The 19,640-nt window shown below is 42.8% G+C and overlaps 2 protein-coding genes across 3 annotated transcripts; both read right to left on the bottom strand.

Moving 5' to 3' along the window:
* Positions 1–1,731: 1,731 nt before the first annotated feature.
* ybx1 (Y box binding protein 1) lies at positions 1,732–8,813 on the bottom strand. Of its 2 annotated transcripts, none has more exons than XM_088368890.1 (8): positions 8,535–8,813; positions 5,909–5,972; positions 5,631–5,664; positions 3,501–3,590; positions 3,138–3,422; positions 2,731–2,816; positions 2,168–2,460; positions 1,732–2,080 (listed from the first exon to the last, which is right to left on the bottom strand). In XM_088368890.1, the coding sequence occupies exons 1-7, from the start codon at positions 8,644–8,646 to the stop codon at positions 2,214–2,216; spliced, it is 918 nt and encodes a 305-aa protein (XP_088225016.1). In that variant the 5' UTR covers positions 8,647–8,813; the 3' UTR covers positions 1,732–2,080; positions 2,168–2,213. The 2 variants fall into 2 exon arrangements, with proteins under 2 accessions (XP_088225016.1, XP_088225018.1); XM_088368892.1 differs by having other exon boundaries at positions 2,168–2,457.
* A 4,243-nt stretch (positions 8,814–13,056) lies between these two features.
* On the bottom strand, positions 13,057–17,459 carry ppih (peptidylprolyl isomerase H (cyclophilin H)). Its single transcript, XM_088369493.1, has 9 exons — positions 17,225–17,459; positions 16,195–16,259; positions 15,358–15,381; positions 15,225–15,269; positions 15,097–15,139; positions 14,795–14,887; positions 13,543–13,630; positions 13,392–13,432; positions 13,057–13,266 (listed from the first exon to the last, which is right to left on the bottom strand). Exons 1-9 carry the CDS (start codon positions 17,288–17,290, stop codon positions 13,198–13,200), a joined length of 534 nt encoding a protein of 177 aa, XP_088225619.1. The 5' UTR covers positions 17,291–17,459; the 3' UTR covers positions 13,057–13,197.
* Between the last annotated feature and the right edge of the window lie 2,181 nt (positions 17,460–19,640).

The raw sequence follows: 19,640 nt of genomic DNA, 5'->3' as shown, positions 1-19,640 counted from the left end.
ATAATCTCCCGGTTGTTGCATAACGGCGCATCCCTTCATGCAATAAAGTTAGCCGTTAGCTTGGAGAAAACGTGCACAAAAGAAGTGGTGTTTCAGTGAGTGGTTCTTTCTCTCCTTACATTCTGGCTTACATAGTTTACGCCAGGAGACGCAACACGTTCACTAACTGATCCGTTGATGCACAGGAAGGCAGTTCAGCCATTAACTCGTTCGCGAACGGGTAAATCAGGATTCGTTCCCTCGCTGATTCGGTCTCGCGATGAACTGGAAATGCAAATCACTCACTCACTGACTCGTTCACTCACAGATCCGTTCAGTTCGTGAACGGGAAGTTACGTCATTATCTTCTTCGTTTTGTTTTACAGCGAGGTGGCACCAGCTTCAATGCGCATTACCGTCACCTACTGGTTGAAATCATATGAACTGAAAAAGAACGAATCACTTCACTCGTTCACTGAAAATAAAATCGTTCTTTTGAACGAATCGTTCACTCACGAGCCAAAACTACACCGTACATTAAACGAGGCTTCCCAGATGTACTGTACGTAGGTTAACCAGGACTCACAATTCGTATTTCCATGACCATTATTTACCTTTTGTGACAGCAATTAAGCCTTTGTTTAAAAGACCAGTTATTTGCTGATGTGAGAAAGGTTGCGAATATTTGTGCATTTCTAGGAATGTACATCCTCGCTTCACCTCCAGAGGAACTTGAATCCGATATCTTGAAGATTACGTGCGCTATTATCGTTGCAAGAGCTAGCTCAGGGGTGGCCACTATATGTCTCTGGCACCATAGAGCTCAGCTCTCCAGAGGATTCACATTAAATCATCAGTTCTGATACAAAACCAATGCCAGCGAAATTGGGACATGTTAATCATTAAGGCAGAATATAATGATTCATGTTCAACCTATGACTGACCAAGTGTAAAAAAATGACGGAGACGCCGGACTGTTGAACATTTGAAGCTGTACTTCAAGCAAGAATGGAAATAAATTCTTTATAAAGCTTTAGCAGTTATTGTCTTCAGTTCCCAAACGTCTATTGAATGTTGCTAAAGCAAAGGGTGATATAACACTGCTTAAAAATGACCGTCGCAGCTTTTTTCAATCAAGTACCCATCAAATTTTAAGTTGTGATTTTCTAAAAAAAAAAAAAAAAAAAAAAAAAAAAAAGCTTGAGCATTAAATAGCTTGCCTTTTTAGTGCATTCAATATATAGGTTGAACGTGATTTGCCAAATTTTATTCTCTTAATTTTTTAACGATGTCTCAATTTGATCAGAATTGGTTATTTGTTGCATTAATTTTACTGAACTGTCCCTGCTAAAATTACCGTCAAATTTAGAGTGAAATAAAAATGTATATACAGTATGTAGTTATTGTAGTTACATTAAATTTAGAAATGGGATCAGTACAATTTTCTTTTTTAATTTTAAAATAGATTATATATAGTCATTGGTTAAATACAATAGGGAGAAATTAATTAGAATAAACTTCCAGGGTGCCTCATCACCAAATTACAGATCAAATGTAGGCCTTGAGCACATACGTTTGCCCTGTTGGATATAGCTGAATACTGTGTAATGTCATGTGATGCACATGAAATAGTGTCATATTGTTCACTTACAAATGAACTCGAGCAGCCTTTAGTTATCAGCCTTGCATACATTTGTGAAACCTTTTACCTAGCTTTTGGTTGCCTGCATCCAATAAATAAAACAATCACTCTTTTGTCCCTGGTTTTTGAACTTTTATTTGAGCTTGCACTTTAAAATGTTTGAATAGATAAAAAGTTATTTAAAAATGTCAAACTGACCAAATATCAAATTTCACTCATTCGCATTTTTTTTTCTTGAAAAAACCATTTGGTGTAAAAACTTAGGACAGATTTAGAAAAACGTGCCGTTTCCCCAAAATGTGTTGTAGCTGTCACGTAAAGAGGAAAAAAACGAGTCTGCATAGAACCTGCAGGCAATCAGTGGTAATCTGTTCAAATGCATGGTGCAAGCTTGTGACGGTCATCAAGTCAAATCTTTATTGCTCTGATCTTGTTGGATGTTTCTTGTTGACAAAAAAACTGCAGGGAGAGAGGGTAAAGTTGCAATTTAGTGCTCTGCTCATCGGCATCATGCCATCAATGACTTGCAAATTCAAAAACGCTCACCCGGACGATGGTAAAAGATGGTAGGTGCCGGTGGGCAGGTGTCTCCCTACTCAGCCCCACCCTGCTGGGCCTCGGGAGCGGCCGTTTTCTCTACGGAGGCATCGCCTTCCGCCTTGGCCTCCTTGGTGTCCTGGCCGGGTTTTCCGCCGGTCGGTGGGCGTGGTCGGCGGCGGTAGTTGACATTGCGCCGGTAGCGCCGCTGGCGGGGCTGCTGGTTGGGACCCGCTTCTCCGCCCTGATTCTCCTTGTCCTCCTCACCGTCCCGCACCGGTCTGGGACGGGGTGGACCCCTGCTATGAATGAGATTTGGGCCTTTTATCTCTCAGTCAAGATGTATCACTTTAGGATACTTCACTAACACCAATTACTACTTTTCTATTAAATGTGAATAGGGAAATTTGTAACTTGCAAACAGCAAATATGTTGGGGTTCACAGCTGTCCCGTGACTCTTAAGTGTGTCTCACGGGTTCCGCAGAAACAAAGATTGTGTTGCACGCGCCTGTTGAGTTTACTACTCCGACATCACATGCTGCTTGGCCACTATCAGCTGCAAACTGTTTACCTTGGCCGGAAGCCTCTGTAGTAGTTCTGCCTGGCGGGTTTGTTTCCCTGGTCCGGACCCCCCTGGTTCTCATCGCCCTCACCGGCCTGAAAACAAATGAACCGAGATTGATCGAATGCAAGGTGACACTTGTCAAGGTGTGAGGCGTGATCGACGCTTGATGTCCAGCTTGAAGGTTTAAGGCTGAAGCTGTGATATGGGAGTGTTTATTTAGGTCAAACCCCAATTCACCAATATTTATTTTGGTTCACAACCACAAGAGTGTTTTTACTAAGAACAAGTTCGGACTGGGTCATGAGAAACAGAGCGCCTGCTACAGGATCATAGCTATGTGACAGCAGACCTCAGTCATCTTCTCTTCACGTGGTGCGGCGGTGTACGGGGACTGGACCAAAGTGTCTACGTACAAAGTATGGAGGGTAGCGCCGTCTGCCAGGATAGGCGGGTCTACGCGGCTGTTGCTGCGAGTCTCCCTCAGGGGCGCTCTCTCCACCTTCCCGGCTGCCTTTGCCTTCGCGGCCTCCGGCTCCCGGCTCGCCCTCTCCGTCACTCTGGTAGTTCTCTGGATATTCTCCGCCGCGGGGTGGACCCCTCCTTCGGGGGTAGCGTCTGAAGCGGTTCCTGTCAGCGGCGTACTTGCTTCCCTGGACCGCGGTGCCCCCTGGGCCGGTGACATTCGCCGCCTCTGCCCCCTGGTGCCCATAGAATCACACATTAAGAAACAGGCACAAGTTTTGGCGCAAATCAGATGATTATAATGACACACTCACCTTCTCTCCCTCAACTACATCAAATTCCACAGTTTCTCCATCACCAACACTGCGAAGGTATTTTCTCGGGTTGTTCTTTTTGATGGCTGTCTGAAATTTCAAATTAAAAGTAAAATGAAGAGATGTATATCTAAGGATTACCTTGACAAATGAGTAGGACTGAAATATTTGGAAAAATAATATAATGGCAATATTATCAATGTGATTTTTTTTTTCAAGGTCATCTTTCAATGTTTTTCTACACTAAAATTAAAGCAAATAAAAGAATGACTATAAAAGAGATCAACTACTTCAATTAGTTGCTAACATCACCTTGCAGTCATTTAGGCATTCACGTCACAAATATTCTTCCAAACAAGTGTGGTGTAAACATAAATTGGTAAATCAGAAATCAGATTACAAAAATGCAAACAAATCTGAGTCATTACATTGCACTGTGGCAATTGTTGCTGGAGGTGTACGGTCCCAGATTTTTCCATGCCATAACATACAGGCCGGACATGCACTCAGGACAAGTCGGATTCAACAAAAGATGGCTTGTGGGTGCTACCCCCAAATTATCAGAATAAATAAGTTATTTTCTGTAACTCGTTAAGGTGTTAAAGTGTCTCTTCCACCAACACTTTTAATTACATGACTTCAAATTGCATTTTGTACTTGTGATGCTCTTAATTTTTTTTAGGATGAAAACAATTAGACCCATCCAAAGCCCTGTTTCAAACACAGCATGTTCACACCTGTTACCAACCATGCATGCAATCTGTTGGAGTGTTTGTACAATTTGGCATTTGCTATTTGGGATCTTAGTCAAACATCACAATCTTTGTGAATCACATCCACCAGCTGTGCACCCGCCCAACTATTTGATAAGGACAGCATAGGACCTTAACTAAGGACTGATAAGAACTTCACGCAAAGTAAGCGTGCACCCATTCAAAGCAGTAAGACATGTACTGGTTATGCATTTCCACTTGTTAGTTTTATATTTCACTGTGGTTAAGTCAACATTAATGAATCACTTGCAAGATAAGGAAAATGTTAACAAATAAATGTTATTTTGAACAACATGCAAACCCTCATTGTTTTGTTGTATTTTATAGTGCTCGTACAAGCAAATATATATAAATATAAACATGACTTTGTTTTCAAACTCACAAGGCAGTATTGTTATAAATATTGTCAGTGTCAGATATATGTTGGTGATAATTTGAGCCCGTTCTTTTTTTTAATTAAATAAATTCTCAATTGAAAACTTTATTTAAATTAGAACGACCTGGGGTCAAATTGCCCTTATACCAAACCTGGGCAAATTACGGCCCGCGGGCCACATCCGGCCCGCTGTGCGTCCCTGTCTGGCCCGCATGAGGCCAATCGTAATTATAAAAAAAAAAATTTGTGTCGTGCGTACAATACAACTGTTTTGCTTTTACTTTAAAAAGCGTCGCACTTCCGTGTAGCGTGCGTGCATGTGAGCTGTGCGTGTAGGTGAACAGCGCGAAGTAATGCTGCCCTCAAAAGGTGTGCTAACGCGAAGAAAAGAAAAGTTGACAAGGAGCGCCGTGTTTTCAACAAGACATGGACAGCCAAGTATTTCTTTACAGAAATGAAAGGTAAAGCCATGTGCCTGATTTGTGGTACACAGGTCACTGTGTTTAAAGAATATAATTTGAGTCGCCACTACACGACCAAGCATGAGAAAAAAATACATGTGTCTGATAAACAGGGCGCATCAGAGGCTGATGCATTGCTAGCAAAACTGCAAGCCCAACAAGGACGTTTTATCAAACTTCACATCCAGAGATGGAGCGGCTTTGTCATTTGAGGAAAAGTTAAAGAAGTTAAGAATAAATTGTACTGATTAATAATTGTTTTTTTATTTGACCATTACACCACAATTTCTCATAGCTTAATATAAACATAAACAGAATAATTGTATTCTAATTACCAGTACCAACTATTTAAAATAAATAATTTATGGCATTCTACAATGGAAGAAAATTGAGCAGGTTTAAGTTATCGTAGGTGTGGCCCTCTGACACAACTCAGGTTTTTCATGTGGCCCCTCGTAAAAATTAATTGCCCACCACTGCCTTATACTGTTCACAAAAAAAATAAGTTCCTTAAACTTACCTGGTGTACAAAAACGTCCTCTTTAGTGTCGTTCCTGGGCAAAGAAGATCACATCTTGTTAGTGACACAATGCAGACCGAACCAGTCGGTCAGCCAGTGAACAGATTGCTGCTAAAGTGTGAGGATTAATTAAGTGGTGCACGAACACCACGGTGAGCAGCAGACAAACTGCAAGCAAATCAAAGCTATAATAGGATTGCGCATGTCCCTTCAAACACACTTAAAGGTTCTCTTAAGAGGAACAGGTGGGGAGGAAGGCGAGACCGGGGTCCACTTACCTATTGATGAAACCATATCCGTTCCTGACGTTGAACCATTTCACTGTACCCAGGACTTTTGTGGCTGCCAAGTGAGACAACATTGCACCGTTATAAACGTTCATTACTTCCTGTTCTAAAAGGCTATTTGTATCTTAAATTATTCCCAAGTCACTATTATGCCCATTTCTGTTGTTATGATCATTATTTTTGCTTTTTGGCTGCCACCACTTAGTGAGAGGAAATGAAATGAAACCGGCCTTAACTTGCAGAAATATCTCATCAACAACCAGCTTTAACTTTAATACTGGCAAAAATGCTTGTAGATTTCTCTTGTATGAGGATAAACAATGACATGTTACACCAAATGGTTGCAGCAAAACATCATACAATGCAAAAAATGGTCATGGAGTGGATAGTGAGAAGTGATGCAGCTGTCCAGTAGTAGTGGCTTGGTCATAATGAAAATTGTTACATAGGAACCAAACAGTTTTGCAACCCACATTTTTACATGTTAATCACACCCACCCAAGGCCTTAACTGAGGGGAGACAGCAATAGCATCAAATAACTTCACCATGCTTGCCTAGAAGTTATATTTAACTGCCAACTGCCACACTCTTTTTAGACTTCAGGGGTGCCCCTGTGCCAGCTGCACTCGACAAGCTGCACTAGAGACAATCCGGACCAACATGGCCCTCCTATGGTTTTTTACATCATATTACAATTAGAAGTTACTTAAGACTATTAAATTGTTAATGCGAGTAAAACTAGCAGTATCACGGACTTCTACGTTAGTGATTCTCCACTGGGTGGTTTGCATGCATAAGTGGGTCGAGGGTCCATTATGGGTGGGGCACAGACAGGTTGTAAAATAAAATTGACAGAATGTTTAAGGTTATGAATGGCACAACAAAGCATCCTGAGTGACTACAAATACTTTGTAAATATATTCTCTTAATGGCAACATTTAAAACCATAAAAAAAACATTTTATTTTAAATATATCATTTTTAAAAAATCCCCCCCCCCCATACTATGAACTACGACAGCCCGCACATTCAAAGTGTGGAAAAGCTTAAAATATGGTAATGTGGCACAAAATAGAATTAGCACTTACTGTTACTATATTTGTTGCCACCGAGTATTTTACACTAATATTTACCATATGACGTTACTGCTGTATTTAGCATAGGTTAGTTGCAAAATACAGAACACAATGTGCGCTCGAGTCAATTCTGGTTACGTTGTTAGACTTGAACAATGTAGTAAACCGAGGACGTGAAATATTTATCTCGCATGTCAAGTTGGACTTGCCTAAACTTGGGCGATTTCGACAGGCATACGTCAATAAATGACCAAAATATAATTGAAATGTGGATTGGCTTAATGAAATTGTCGCAGTTAATTTTACAATAATGTAATTATTTTTTGTTCATGAAATCAAGTCCATCATGTTGTAAATGCGGTTCTCTGATACGCACTTGGAACATGTAAAGTGGGTCATGACTTGGCTTCAGCGGGACAATGCGGGTCCCAGTTTGACAACATTTGAGAACTACTGCAAATTGTACTTGTAATAAATATGTATCTTACGGTTTGTGCGTGTAAAATGTCCCTATCTAACTTAAATTGTGAAGAGTATATACCTTTACAATGTAGTGGCCCACTTTAAGCCACAACGCGCATTGCACGTGGTGATGTCGCGCGGTGACATGTTAGCATAGCTAGCTAGCCTAATGCCTCACAACCATGTGGTTGAAACGGGGCCAAAAAGCTCCAACCAACGCATCTTACGTGACGGCAAACTATATGAACACAGCCAAAACAACCGATTCGACTGATACGAGTCGCCGGCGAACAGAAAGGGCAACAAGTGGAATAAGGCTTCGGCCGACATTTTGGGCGTCCCCTTCAACCGTGAAAATAGCCAAGCTAAGCTAACGCTAGCTTGCTAGTCAGCCGAGAGTGGATTTCTCTGACGAAGGCCGCAAGTGGCAGTGGAATTCGATCTTAATTCTAGATTGTGTCGCGTATTGTAGTGAACTGGACGCCCGTCAATCCTGTCGTGCTTTGATTTTAGATTAGCGCCGAAACTGGTTTATGGGGGAAAACAACCGGCACGGGAACCGGAGGCTTTACTGCGAACAAAGGGACGCCAAATCAGTTAGCATTAGCTCATCTGCGGTGGCGACGGTCACGGCTGGTTACAGTACGGCTTATTGTTACGGCGGATAAATTATTGCAACGTGAAGCCTATTCAAAATGACAGTAAGAAAAGGAGCGGTCGATTTGTAACGGCCGGCCAGTAACGTGGCACGAGTGGACGGCCGTTAGAAGGCCAACTGTACCAAGGACTACCTGGTTACCGCATTTTCGAAAAATTAAATTCTCCCCCCAAATTCAAAAAGAATTTGAATCAAACTAAAATGTGACCAGGATTGTTTAAATCGTGCAAGGATTTAACTCCTATTGCCATTTCAAACTTCTACTCACATGCTAGCACACTTCTATCACCGGCACTGATTCGCGATTTCTACCATGAATGTAATTTATTCAAGTTTTTAGGTGCTGTTAGAAATCCACCTGCGATTTGGAGGCTACCCAGACACCGTGGCTAAATGAGCTCATTTCCGTACGTAATCTTACCGATGACCTTCTTATCCCCCGCGGAAGCTGCGACTACCGGGCTGGATGGACTCTCCACGTCGACAGCAGGCTGCTGCGGCTGTTGTTGCTGTACCTCGCCCTCGCTGCTCATGGTTACTACTGTTGGTAATGGCTTCTGCCGGCGGCGGCTCTCTGTTGTCTCTCCCGGTGCAAGATGGTAACCTGGGCCGGCGGTGGTGGGGGGCTACTGCCTTCGGGCTCTCAGCTTTCTTCTTCCCGCTCCCGTTGCCGATCGAACTGGGCAGATTGTAAACTGTGCTGGGGAAAGTTCCTGGCCTGAGCACCGCCCAGACGTGATTTGATTGGCTTGGATCTGTAACAAATAAAGGCGCGCACTCCGATTGGCTACTGGAACTGTCAAAGAAGGAAGGGAGGCGTTTGTGAAACTATGATTGGCTGGAGAAGAAACTACCTGTCAACCCACAGCGCCCCGTAATGACGTCAAAGACAGACGTACAAACTGACATTTTTGGAACACGTTGACGTTCGCGTAATGTTTAAATTATTCGAGAACAAGTCATAAACTACATTATGCATAGGAAAACCAAACGTTAACAAAAAGATTTTAGTGGGTTGATACAACAGCGGTTAAACAATTTGGCAGATATTTGTTGTTAATTGCTGCCATAAAGGCCAGTTTGTGTGTCAAACATTTGAAATGTTTGTATTGAGGTTGAAGTAAATAATATTTTACCCACTGGTACTGGAATAGTATTTGTGTAGGAAGGAAGGAAGGAAGGAAGGAAGGAAGGAAGGAAGGAAGGAAGGAAGGAAGGAAGGAAGGAAGGAAGGAAGGAAGGAAGGAAGGAAGGAAGCCAACAAGGCAGTTTTTCGATTGAACATGATGAAAATGTTTGCATTTTTAAAAAATGTGTATACATTGCATTCCATCATATCCCAGCCCACAGTATGGAAATCAATCAATTTCATGATCTCTAATCTTAAAAATGATACAGAAGACGTATACAGTATTACCAGCCACTTAAAATTGGCCTACCCAAATCACTGGGAGGAATCATCGGCAGGGAATCCAAAAGTGGAAGTTCAGTACACATAGCAAGCAGACAGACTCAGACTGGGCGTGAGACAAGCCCTCTGCAGCCCCCGACCATTGTAATGTTAATGCTCCACTGACACTGTTTATGAGCATTGGCTGTGTGAAGAGCTCCTTGTTCACGTTCTCCCACACAAAGATGAGCTTTCGTATTGACCTCAGAAAGCTTCCCCACACAATCTATTTAGCCACACACACACGCGCACACGCACACACTCACAAACACAACGGAAAAGAAAATCCTTCCTCCAGTCTCCATAAGAACAGTCCCCATCTAAAAGGGATCTTTTGTGCCAGCGGAACGAGGTCCAAGGCAGAACAGCCAGCATGGATGGGGGAGGGGGACGAGCATGGATTTGTATGGATAGCTGGGATAAGGGGGGAGACAACTCAGCAGAGGATTTCTTGCTCATTCCGCTTGGTTTTAAATGTGTGAAACACCATCACTGGATCATTGCTCACCAATTCACTTCAAACACAAACAGTCACCCAAGCCCATTTCTTTTCACATTATCACGATTTGAGACTCAATTTGGGTTGGTGGGGGAAGGCGTGGGGGTGGGACCGGCTGGCAACGGGCTCAATAAAACACTGGGAACACAATGTTCTTGCAGTATAAACATTACATTTTACCCCATTCTTGATATTCAAAAGGAATGAAACCTTGGAGTAAAATAAAGGTGCCTGACAATCATTTTACGATACAGCATTTAAAAGTGCAATATTTTAAATATCTTTTTGAAATACCTAGCTATCAAAATATCTTTCACTGATACCATCATGATGTTACTGTTTAGTTTGTATTACAATATGAATAAAATGTGTAAATGTATGAAGAGAAAGGCTATTTGAAAGCATTTGAATTTAATCTAGACAATTCATCCATGAATATATTATTAAGACTGTATCATATGAATCTTGCAAATGTGGTGGCACACTGTGGTGAGCTCCGATGCAACAACAAAATACATATTTTCAACCTTCTCTGACAGTGTATGGTGTTTCATGCCAACCTGAAGTCTGTTTTCCCGAGGCTTCACCAGCATGTTACTTTTTCGACACGTGGAGACAGCTTCCTGGACCTAGTCTACTCTGCGCAAAAGGGAGCTTTCAAAGCCACCCCACTCCCCCATCTTGGGGTTTCTGACCATCTCACCGTTTTGCTTTTGCCCGCATACAGACAATTGGTGAAGGCATCCAGGCCGGTTCGGAGGCGGGTTCGGGTGTGGCCTGAGGGTGCCTCCGATGCACTTCGTGACTGCTTCGACACCACTGACTGGGACTTGTTTAAGCAGGCAGCCACCTACAACGATCGGACGGACATAGAGGAGTATACTGACTCTGTTACCTCTTACATCACGAAGTGCATCGATGATGTGACTTGCTCGAAATCCGTCGTCACTCGCGCGAACTGGAACCCGTGGCTGACAGGGGCTGTCCTCAGACTGCTGAGGGCCAGGGACAAGGCTTTCAGAGCGGGGGATGAGGCTGGCTTGAGGACAGCGAAGGCCGACCTGTCCCGAGGCATCAAAGAAGCGAAGAAGGCGTTCTCGTGCAAGGTCTCCACCCACTTCAAGGACAGCAAGGACGCACGTAGCCTTTGGCGGGGCATTCAGACCATCACGGACTACAAGCCCGCGCCGAGGAGCTGTGAGGGCGACGTCCGTCTGCTGAACGATCTGAACCGCTTCTTTGCTCACTTCGACGCCCAGAACAGCACTTGCCCGCTGAAGAACACTCCCCCCCCACACGATTAGCCCCTGCGCCTCTCTGCCGACGGTGTGAGGAGGGCGCTTGCCGCTATTGACACCCGTAAGGCGGCGGGCCCTGACAACATCCCGGGTCGAGCGCTGAAGGACTGGGCTGGGGAGCTGTCGGGTGTCTTCACGGACATCTTTAACGTTTCCCTGCAGCAGGCCATCGTCCCCTCGTGTTTCAAGGCTGCCACCATCGTTCCTGTGCCGAAGAAACCTGCACCGTCCTGCTTCAATGACTACCGCCCCGTGGCACTGACGCCCATCATCATGAAGTGCTTTGAGCGGTTTGTCATGGAGCACATCAAATCCGTTCTCCCCCCCACCATTGACCCTTTCCAGTTCGCGTACCGTGCCAAGCGGTCCTCTGAGGATGCCATCTGCTCTACCCTCCACTCGGCCCTCACCCACCTGGAGAGAAAGGACTCATATGTGAGGTTGCTGTTTGTGGACTTCAGCTCTGCCTTCAACACCATTGTGCCGCAGCGACTCATCTGCAAACTCGACGAGCTGGGCCTCAGTACCTCCCTCTGCAACTGGCTACTGGACTTCCTCTGTCAGAGGCCTCAGGTGGTGCGTGTTGGCGACAAAATCTCCGCCAGCATCACGCTGAGCACGGGGGCCCCCCAGGGCTGCGTGCTCAGTCCATTGCTCTTCACCCTGCTAACGCATGATTGCACTGCGACCTACAGCGACAACCGCATAGTGAAGTTTGCTGACGACACGACTCTGGTGGGTCTCATCACGAAGGGCGACGAGACTCGGTACAGGTCGGAAGTTGACCTTCTGACCACGTGGTGCAGGGACAACAACCTCCTGCTGAACGTCAACAAGACCAAGGAAATTGTTGTTGACTTCCGGAAGGGTCACACAAAACACCTGCCGCTGATCATCGACGGTGCTGTGGTGGAGAGGGTGAGCTGCACCAAGTTCCTGGGGGTGCACATCAGTGAGGACCTCTCCTGGTCCGCGAACACCTCGTCACTGGCAAAGAAAGCTCAGCGCTGCCTGTACTTCCTGCGGAAGCTCAGGCGTGCATGTGCTCCTCAGGCAGTCCTGTCTACATTCTACCGTGGCACCATTGAGAGCGTCCTCACCAGTTGCATCGCTGTCTGGGGTGGTAACTGCACTGAACAGAACTTGAAGGCCCTGCAGCGCATAGTGAATACGGCTGGTAAGATTATTGGTGCTTTGCTCCCCTCCCTGAAGGACATTTACACCTCCCATCTCGCCCGCAAGGCAACCTCGATTGCGAGAGATGAGTCACCCGGCTCACTCTTTGTTTGAACTTCTGCCCTCTGGGAAGAGGTACAGGAGCCTGCGCTCCCGCACCACCAGACTCGCCAACAGCTTCTTTCTCCAGGCTATTAGGACCCTGAACTCGCTACCCCCTTCTGCGTAGCGTGCGGCACTGTTGCGCTATTTTCTGGAATGTCTGCTGTACGCGCACTTGCTCCTTTTTTTGCTCCTCTTATTTATTTATTTATTGTGTTATTTATTCAGCACGCTGTTGTTATACTTGTTTGTCTGTTGTGGGCCATGTCTTGTCACCGTGGGATAGGGGGGAACGAAATTTCGGTTTCTTTGTGTGTCTTTTGGCATGTGGAGAAATTGACAATAAAGCTGACTTTGACTTTTCACTAATATTGCAAATTGGGAATTTTATTCACAGACACACAGAGACATGCAAGTGTCAAAAGTAAAACAATTTATTTCCTGTTTACGATACAAAATTGGGCTGAATCTGTGGGTTTTACACAAAGTGAAATTAAACACTATGCAGGGTAAACAAATAGGACATATTGTAACTTCATGCGTACAGAATCATTTTTCTTCACATCTCTCCACACTGTGCAACGAGGATCGGGAGCTTAGGCTTGTTGTTGGGTCCTGTGGGAACGTTCTGTTGGAGGTTGGGATAAAGAATGATTTTTTAAAAATATTTAACAGTAAAAAATTAATGTGTCACACTGCTAACTCTACAGACATATCTTGAGTGAAGTCAATTTATATTAAAATGTATAGTACCTCAATCTTTCGCATGATCAGCAATCCATCCACAACTTTACCTGAAACAATCACGGATAAGAATATTAAGCTCACATTTTCATGCAGAAAAATATATCTTTTCAAACTGTGAATAAATACAAATTCCTCATTTTTGTGGAGTCACACTCACCAAAAACAACATGTTTTCCATCTAACCAGTCACATTTAGTGCAGGTTATGAAAAATTGGCAACCATTTGTCCCTGGACCACTGTTTGCCTAAAAGAAAGAATGAATGATTACAGCAGAATCTTAATATCGCCAAAACAAACAGAATTCTATACTTACCATCATCTGTTAGTTGTTGTACTAAGTTTATCTTGTTTTTCCTTTTTAATCACTTCACTGGTTTCTTTTATATCAAACAAATTATTTTAGGTGCATTACCTGACATGTTTCGGCGGTTTCTTCCGCCTTCATCAGAGTGTCACCGATGTGGTTGTGACGCGTCTTTATCAGCTGATGGATGAAGGCGTGGCTCACCTGTCAGATTTGACAGGTGAGTCACGCCCTCTGCTGTCCATTCACCTCTCCAGAATGCTGTTCTAGGTTGTAGAGAGCATGTAGGCTCCCTCATCCCTGTTGATGGTCCTCGGGTGAGCCACGCCTTTATCCATCAGCTGATAAAGACGCGACACAACCACATCGGTGACACTCTGATGAAAGCGAAGGAAACCGCCGAAACATGTCAGGTAATGCACCTAAAATAATTTGTTTGCTATAAAAGAAACCAGTGAAGTTACCATCATCTGTGTTTAAAAAAAAAAACTAAACTTTCTGATTACAAACAAAGAAAGGTGTTTGAAAAGGCTCCTGTAAGTTCAGCTTGTCAATGAAGTAAAATCTCAATTGAAACAGTTTTATGAGGATAACATGTTGAACCAGGTCCAAACCTAAAGTCAGCATCGGAGCTGCTAAGGCATAGGCAAATACTTTTTTATGACCTTGTTGGAGTTCAATTAAATTATTCGACTCACTCTCGACATTGGTCAAGCCAACCTGTCACAGACATGTATAACCATGCTTGTCTGTGAAATTCACTTATAAAACCACTGTAATGGCTAACGGGTGTGACTGTAGATGGCAGTGTTGCATCGCTTTGGATTTGCAATCAACACGGCTTTTGAGAACAAGATAAAGATTAGGGACTGAAACTTGGGCATGTCACAATTATGAGTGAGAGAAACCTCAATGCAGTGGAAGTCGGACAAGTTCAGTCACCTCACAATTACGCGTATTGTGTTTATAAACAACACTGCCAAAGCTACAAAACGTATTAATGATCACTAATCTTAATGGCAAAAATGAATAGGCCCCCAAATGTTATTTTGTTGAAGGCGCCATAGAGGCGTAGGCAATTAAAACTAAGAGAACTCAACATACCATAGATAGAAGACCGGGTGCAGAATGCTTGAGTCGAAAGTTTTCATCTGCGAACGGACCTCTGTAGATGCTGCAGATGCCAGTGCCGTCACCCTTTAAGAAACAGCGCATAACAAACTCACAAAAAAACAGTCCATTTACCATTTTAGAGGAGCCCAGCAAGAAGGCGCGCACACATACATACATTTTTTTTTACTTTGCTTTTTTAAGCACAAACCCAAGAGATCAAACAACTTGTAGCACTTTGTGGCCTATAAATGCAGCTCCTTCTCATGCGTACTGTACTACTGGCATTTACTCACATTCACAAAGTCCCCTCCTTGGATCATAAAGTCTTTGATCACTCTGTAAACGAACAACAAAAGGGGTACGTTATAACAGACAATGAACTCTGTTCAGTAAAACAGCAAATACAGAGTATCATCCAAACCTGTGGAATGTACAGCCCTTGAAACCAATTGGTACACCGTCCCTCCTGTCAGACAGATATTTATTTTAATATCTCATAAAAAGCAGCCTTGTATGTTCACACATCAGTAACATTTATAGTAGATTTGCCTTACCGGAACTCTCCGGTACAGAACTGCCTGCAAGAAATGATGAAAATTTTAGTCGTACGATATTGGCACAGATACCAATCATTTATCCATCCATTTTCCACTCCAATCTACAGGGTCCGGCAAAATGATCTGACACATTTATACGTTTAATAAAATGCAAATAAATTAAAGAAACTATTTATTTTATTTATTTTTCCGAAAAGTACATATAATGCCATGTTGCTTTGTTTTGTTTCGTTTCATTTCGTTTGCGAATAATGTTATTTTGTTTCATTTCAGTTGCTAACATGAATTGGACCGGTGAGCATCGCGCTTTCATTGTGGAAACGTTTATCGAGAACGAATCTTTAACTGCAACACAACAAGCATTCCGTTTGCGCTTCAGACTTGGTAGACATTATCCCATACCTGCTCGAAACACGATCTTGTTGTGGGTTACTAACTTCAGATCCAGTGGATCAGCATTGAAACGAAAATCAACCCACCGACCTCGCACCACCAGAACTCTAGAAAATGTGGCAGCAGTAAGACCAAAACAACATTATTCAAAAATGAAACAAAAATGAAATGAAACGAAACAAAATGGCATTACATTTGTGTTTCTTTCATTTATTTGCATTTTATTAAACCTACAAATGTGTCAAATAATTTTGCCAGACATTGTACTATGTTAAATGGTCATTTTTAAACACACTTTTTTTCCCCTCTCTGTTATTCACAGACAAAAGCAAAATATAGCGCTGTAAGGCCCTAATTAGTATTTACTTCACCTGAAGGCTGGGGGGAAAAAAATTCCTGAAAAGACAATAAAATTATGCTCAGATTAAGATCACAACATACCGAAAATTCTCGGCAGTCCTTGGGACGACATCAGCAAAAAGTTCGACTTTCATCCGCCCCACATCCTATAATGTAGATAGAAGAAATGTTGCGTAAACAGCTGATGGGACGTGGGACAAAAGTTTTATCTTTAGAAACAATCCATGAGAGGAAAACCATTAAAATGTCTATACTGACAAAACGATGTTAAATACGGTTGATCTGAGCTTAAATGTCAAAGCAATTCCAAACCCTCAAACAACTTATACTGTAACATGTATGAAGCAACAGCACATACAAATATAGAAGATCACTTCTATATGTTTTTCTGTGACTATTCCGGTCTTGTGATGTGTCCATTGAAACGCACGGTTGACATTACGACAGCAGTTGAACCTACATTAAAGTTTTGGGAGAAGGCCAAATTTAAAAAATGTTATAGGGTTCACCAAAAAGTCCAAGATCTCAAACGTTTTGTGAGCACTGAGCAGAGTATGTAAAATGCTGGATTGGAAGCGGACTGGGACTACGGTGAATTGGGAAATGTTCAACAAATGAGCAGAAGCTACTGCATGTCTCATTCCGTATTGAGCGTTACACTTCAGTGTGCATAACTCTAAGCTACTAAATTGGCCTGACAAAGTTCTGGCTAAGGTTAAGGAATTTGGTGCAGAGGTGAACAAGGAACCAGTGCAAAGTACAAAGTATGGGTGGTGTGTTCATGTTGACTCGGTCTCATTATGATGACAAGAGCAGCACTGTTGGCGCGTTGAATGCAACAAAAAATGGTTTCGTATCAAATCCTCAGTGTGGTATCGCCGATCCCTTCACGAGAGGATATGAGCGATATAAGGTGCCCATATTTGATCAATTTCCGCCGCCACATATGCTATCTTTGACAAGAAGAATAAACATCGGACCGTTTGAAGTTTGAAAATATATATTGTTTTAAATTGTTAACTTCCTTTCAGCACCGGCCGCCGGTGTGCCTCACGTGTGTTTCTCCATCGTCGTTGTGCACAAGCGTCACGAAAGTCTTCCAACAACTCACCTGTCCTCCGATTGTAATATCAAAAAACACAATAGGGTTGTTGGGGTTCGTCCCTTGAACGGACATTATTCCCACCTCAATGCGTTTTAGGAGGAAAATAAAAACAGTAGACACTCGTTCAGAGACGAAATTGAACAACCGGAAACTTGTACGGAAACCGGAAAGCCGTGTTACTGCAAGCCGTTAGGGACAAACTGCACGAAAACGCAAAAGACAGGGTCGTCTAAAACAGGTGTTGTGCTCGATTTGGTACACGTGTTGTGCTCGATTTGGTTCCCCCGTGAGATTTTGTTCCCCCTGCCGCGGGAGCGCGCACGCCCTGTTTGGAAAGCGAAAAACCGATGCCGTACGGCGTCGTACGGCGTCAGCACGATGTTGTTTTCAATAAAAACATGAAGAATTCACGTTTGCGTCAGTCAATTTTAATTTTTATAAAGGATTATTCTCATTTGATGTCTTTAAATTCATCCGCGTTCTGCCATTGAAGCGGGGTGCATTCAAAGACCAGTCGTAAAGACGGAACACTCACTCACTTCACCAAAAAGCAACGATATAATTACGTGAGCTCTTTGCATAAACCTCGATACAAAGAAACTCCTCCTTTTGGGTACCGTTACATGCTACAAGGAGTATATATTACAAAGGAGACTTTATTCTTAATTGTAATCATCATTCATCCATCCATTTTATTACTCAGGTATTTTCAAAGCAAATTAATATTGTTGCATTTATTAATTTGCTTTAAAATGACAGCGCAATATAATTAAAAGCTGACACTCTAGCAATGTCAAACGTGTTCATTTAAGAAAAAGCCACACACGTTTTGTGATCAAATCTTTCATAACGACAATGATTTGAGTGAATTGATTTGAATGAATAATTGAGAAGAAATTTCAGTTCTGAAGGCTCCTTTTGTCCCAAGCAAAGTGAAAGGTGGTGGGATAAAAATTGTAACAGGAACGCTATAAAAAATGTCAAGGCGTGAATATTTGTGCCCCCCTCCCATTTTGAGAACGGTGAGTCCTGGACATCGACTGGCTTTTTTTCTGTCTTCCTGGGGGTCTGCTCAGGTAGTGTGGCAAATTTGAACAGGTTCCCTCATTCCTGGCCCAAGTTACAGGGGGGGAACATATCCTCACGGGTGGCCCGTGAAGATATGTTCCCCCCCCTTATTTTGAGAACGGTGAGTCCTAGACTCCAGCTGTTTTTTTTCTGTCTTCCTGGGGGTCTGCTCAGGTAGTGTGGCAAATTTGAACAGGTTCCCTCATTTCTAGCCCAAGTTACAGGGGGGGAACATATCCTCACGGGTGGCCCGTGAGGATATGTTCCCCCCCCTTATTTTGAGAACGGTGAGTCCTAGACTCCAGCTGTTTTTTTCTGATGATTTGTGCAGTGATACTGTTATTAATGCACTTTATCAATGTCTTTGGCCTTATTTTGGTCAAACAACTTTGTTTCGTTATCATATAACATACATCAAAAATAATGACTTTAAACTTTATTAAAAAACATTATTATCTATTTGTTTATTTATTTATTTAACATCCAATATTGTAAAGTTATCAGTGCACGTCTGTCAATAATTTCAATAAAATGTGTAAAGAACAAAATTAATGCCAATTGAGTTATGCCAGTTATAATGTCTTAATAACGTTGTTGGGCCACTAATTGGCCCGACAACAATATTAAGATATTCAACTTCTTAACTTCATTGATAATTTTGCAAGATATAATTCAATAAACAGTACTAATACAGACAGACCTTGAGTCTGTAGCCCAAGTTACAGGGAGGGAAACATATCCTCACGGGTGCCCTGTGAGAATATGTTCCCCCCCATTTAAAACGGTGTAAATGTAAATAAATGATTTGTGCACTGATAACTTTACAATATTGGATGTTAAAGAAATAAATAAACAAATAGATAATAATGTTTTTTAATAAAGTTTAAAGTCATTATTTTTGATGTATGTTATATGATAACGAAACAAAGTTGTTTGACCAAAATAAGGCCAAAGACGTTGATAAAGTGCATTAATAACAGTATCACTGCACAAATCATCAGAAAAAAACAGTTGGAGTCTCGGACTCACCGTTCTCAAAATAAGGGGGGGGGAACATATCCTCACGGGGCACCCGTGAGGATATGTTCCCCCCCTGTAACTTGGGCTAGGAATGAGGGAACCTGTTCAAATTTGCCACACTACCTGAGCAGACCCCCAGGAAGACAGAAAAAAAAACAGCTGGAGTCTAGGACACACCGTTCTCAAAATAAAGGGGGGGAACATATCCTCACGGGGCACCCGTGAGGATATGTTCCCCCCCTGTAACTTGGGCTAGGAATGAGGGAACCTGTTCAGATTTGCCACACTACCTAAGCAGACCCCCAGGAAGACAGAAAAAAAACAGTTGGAGTCT

This window comes from Syngnathus floridae, chromosome 2 (genome assembly GCF_059516105.1).
Source record: "Syngnathus floridae isolate MCC-2025c chromosome 2, RoL_Sflo_1.0, whole genome shotgun sequence".
NCBI classification, from domain to species: Eukaryota; Metazoa; Chordata; class Actinopteri; order Syngnathiformes; family Syngnathidae; genus Syngnathus; species Syngnathus floridae.
The sequence above is the reverse complement of the archived record's forward strand: the minus strand, read 5'-3'. Positions and strand labels throughout refer to the sequence as shown.

Bases quoted from the DNA above. Each gene is read 5' to 3' on its own strand.
- ybx1 (XM_088368890.1), bottom strand. From the start codon at position 8,646: ATGAGCAGCGAGGGCGAGGTACAGCAACAACAGCCGCAGCAGCCTGCT. The intron at 2,817-3,137 runs GTACGTAGACAC...ATTTGTTTTCAG, and splicing joins GGCGCTACCCTCCATACTTT to GCCGGTGAGGGCGATGAGAA. The intron at 2,461-2,730 runs GTAAACAGTTTG...TCTCATTCATAG, and splicing joins TACAGAGGCTTCCGGCCAAG to CAGGGGTCCACCCCGTCCCA.
- ppih (XM_088369493.1), bottom strand. From the start codon at position 17,290: ATGTCCGTTCAAGGGACGAACCCCAACAACCCTATTGTGTTTTTTGAT. The intron at 15,382-16,194 runs GTATGTTGTGAT...CATTTCTTGCAG, and splicing joins AGGACTGCCGAGAATTTTCG to GCAGTTCTGTACCGGAGAGT. The intron at 13,433-13,542 runs GTGAGTGTGACT...TGATTGTTTCAG, and splicing joins TGGAAAACATGTTGTTTTTG to GTAAAGTTGTGGATGGATTG.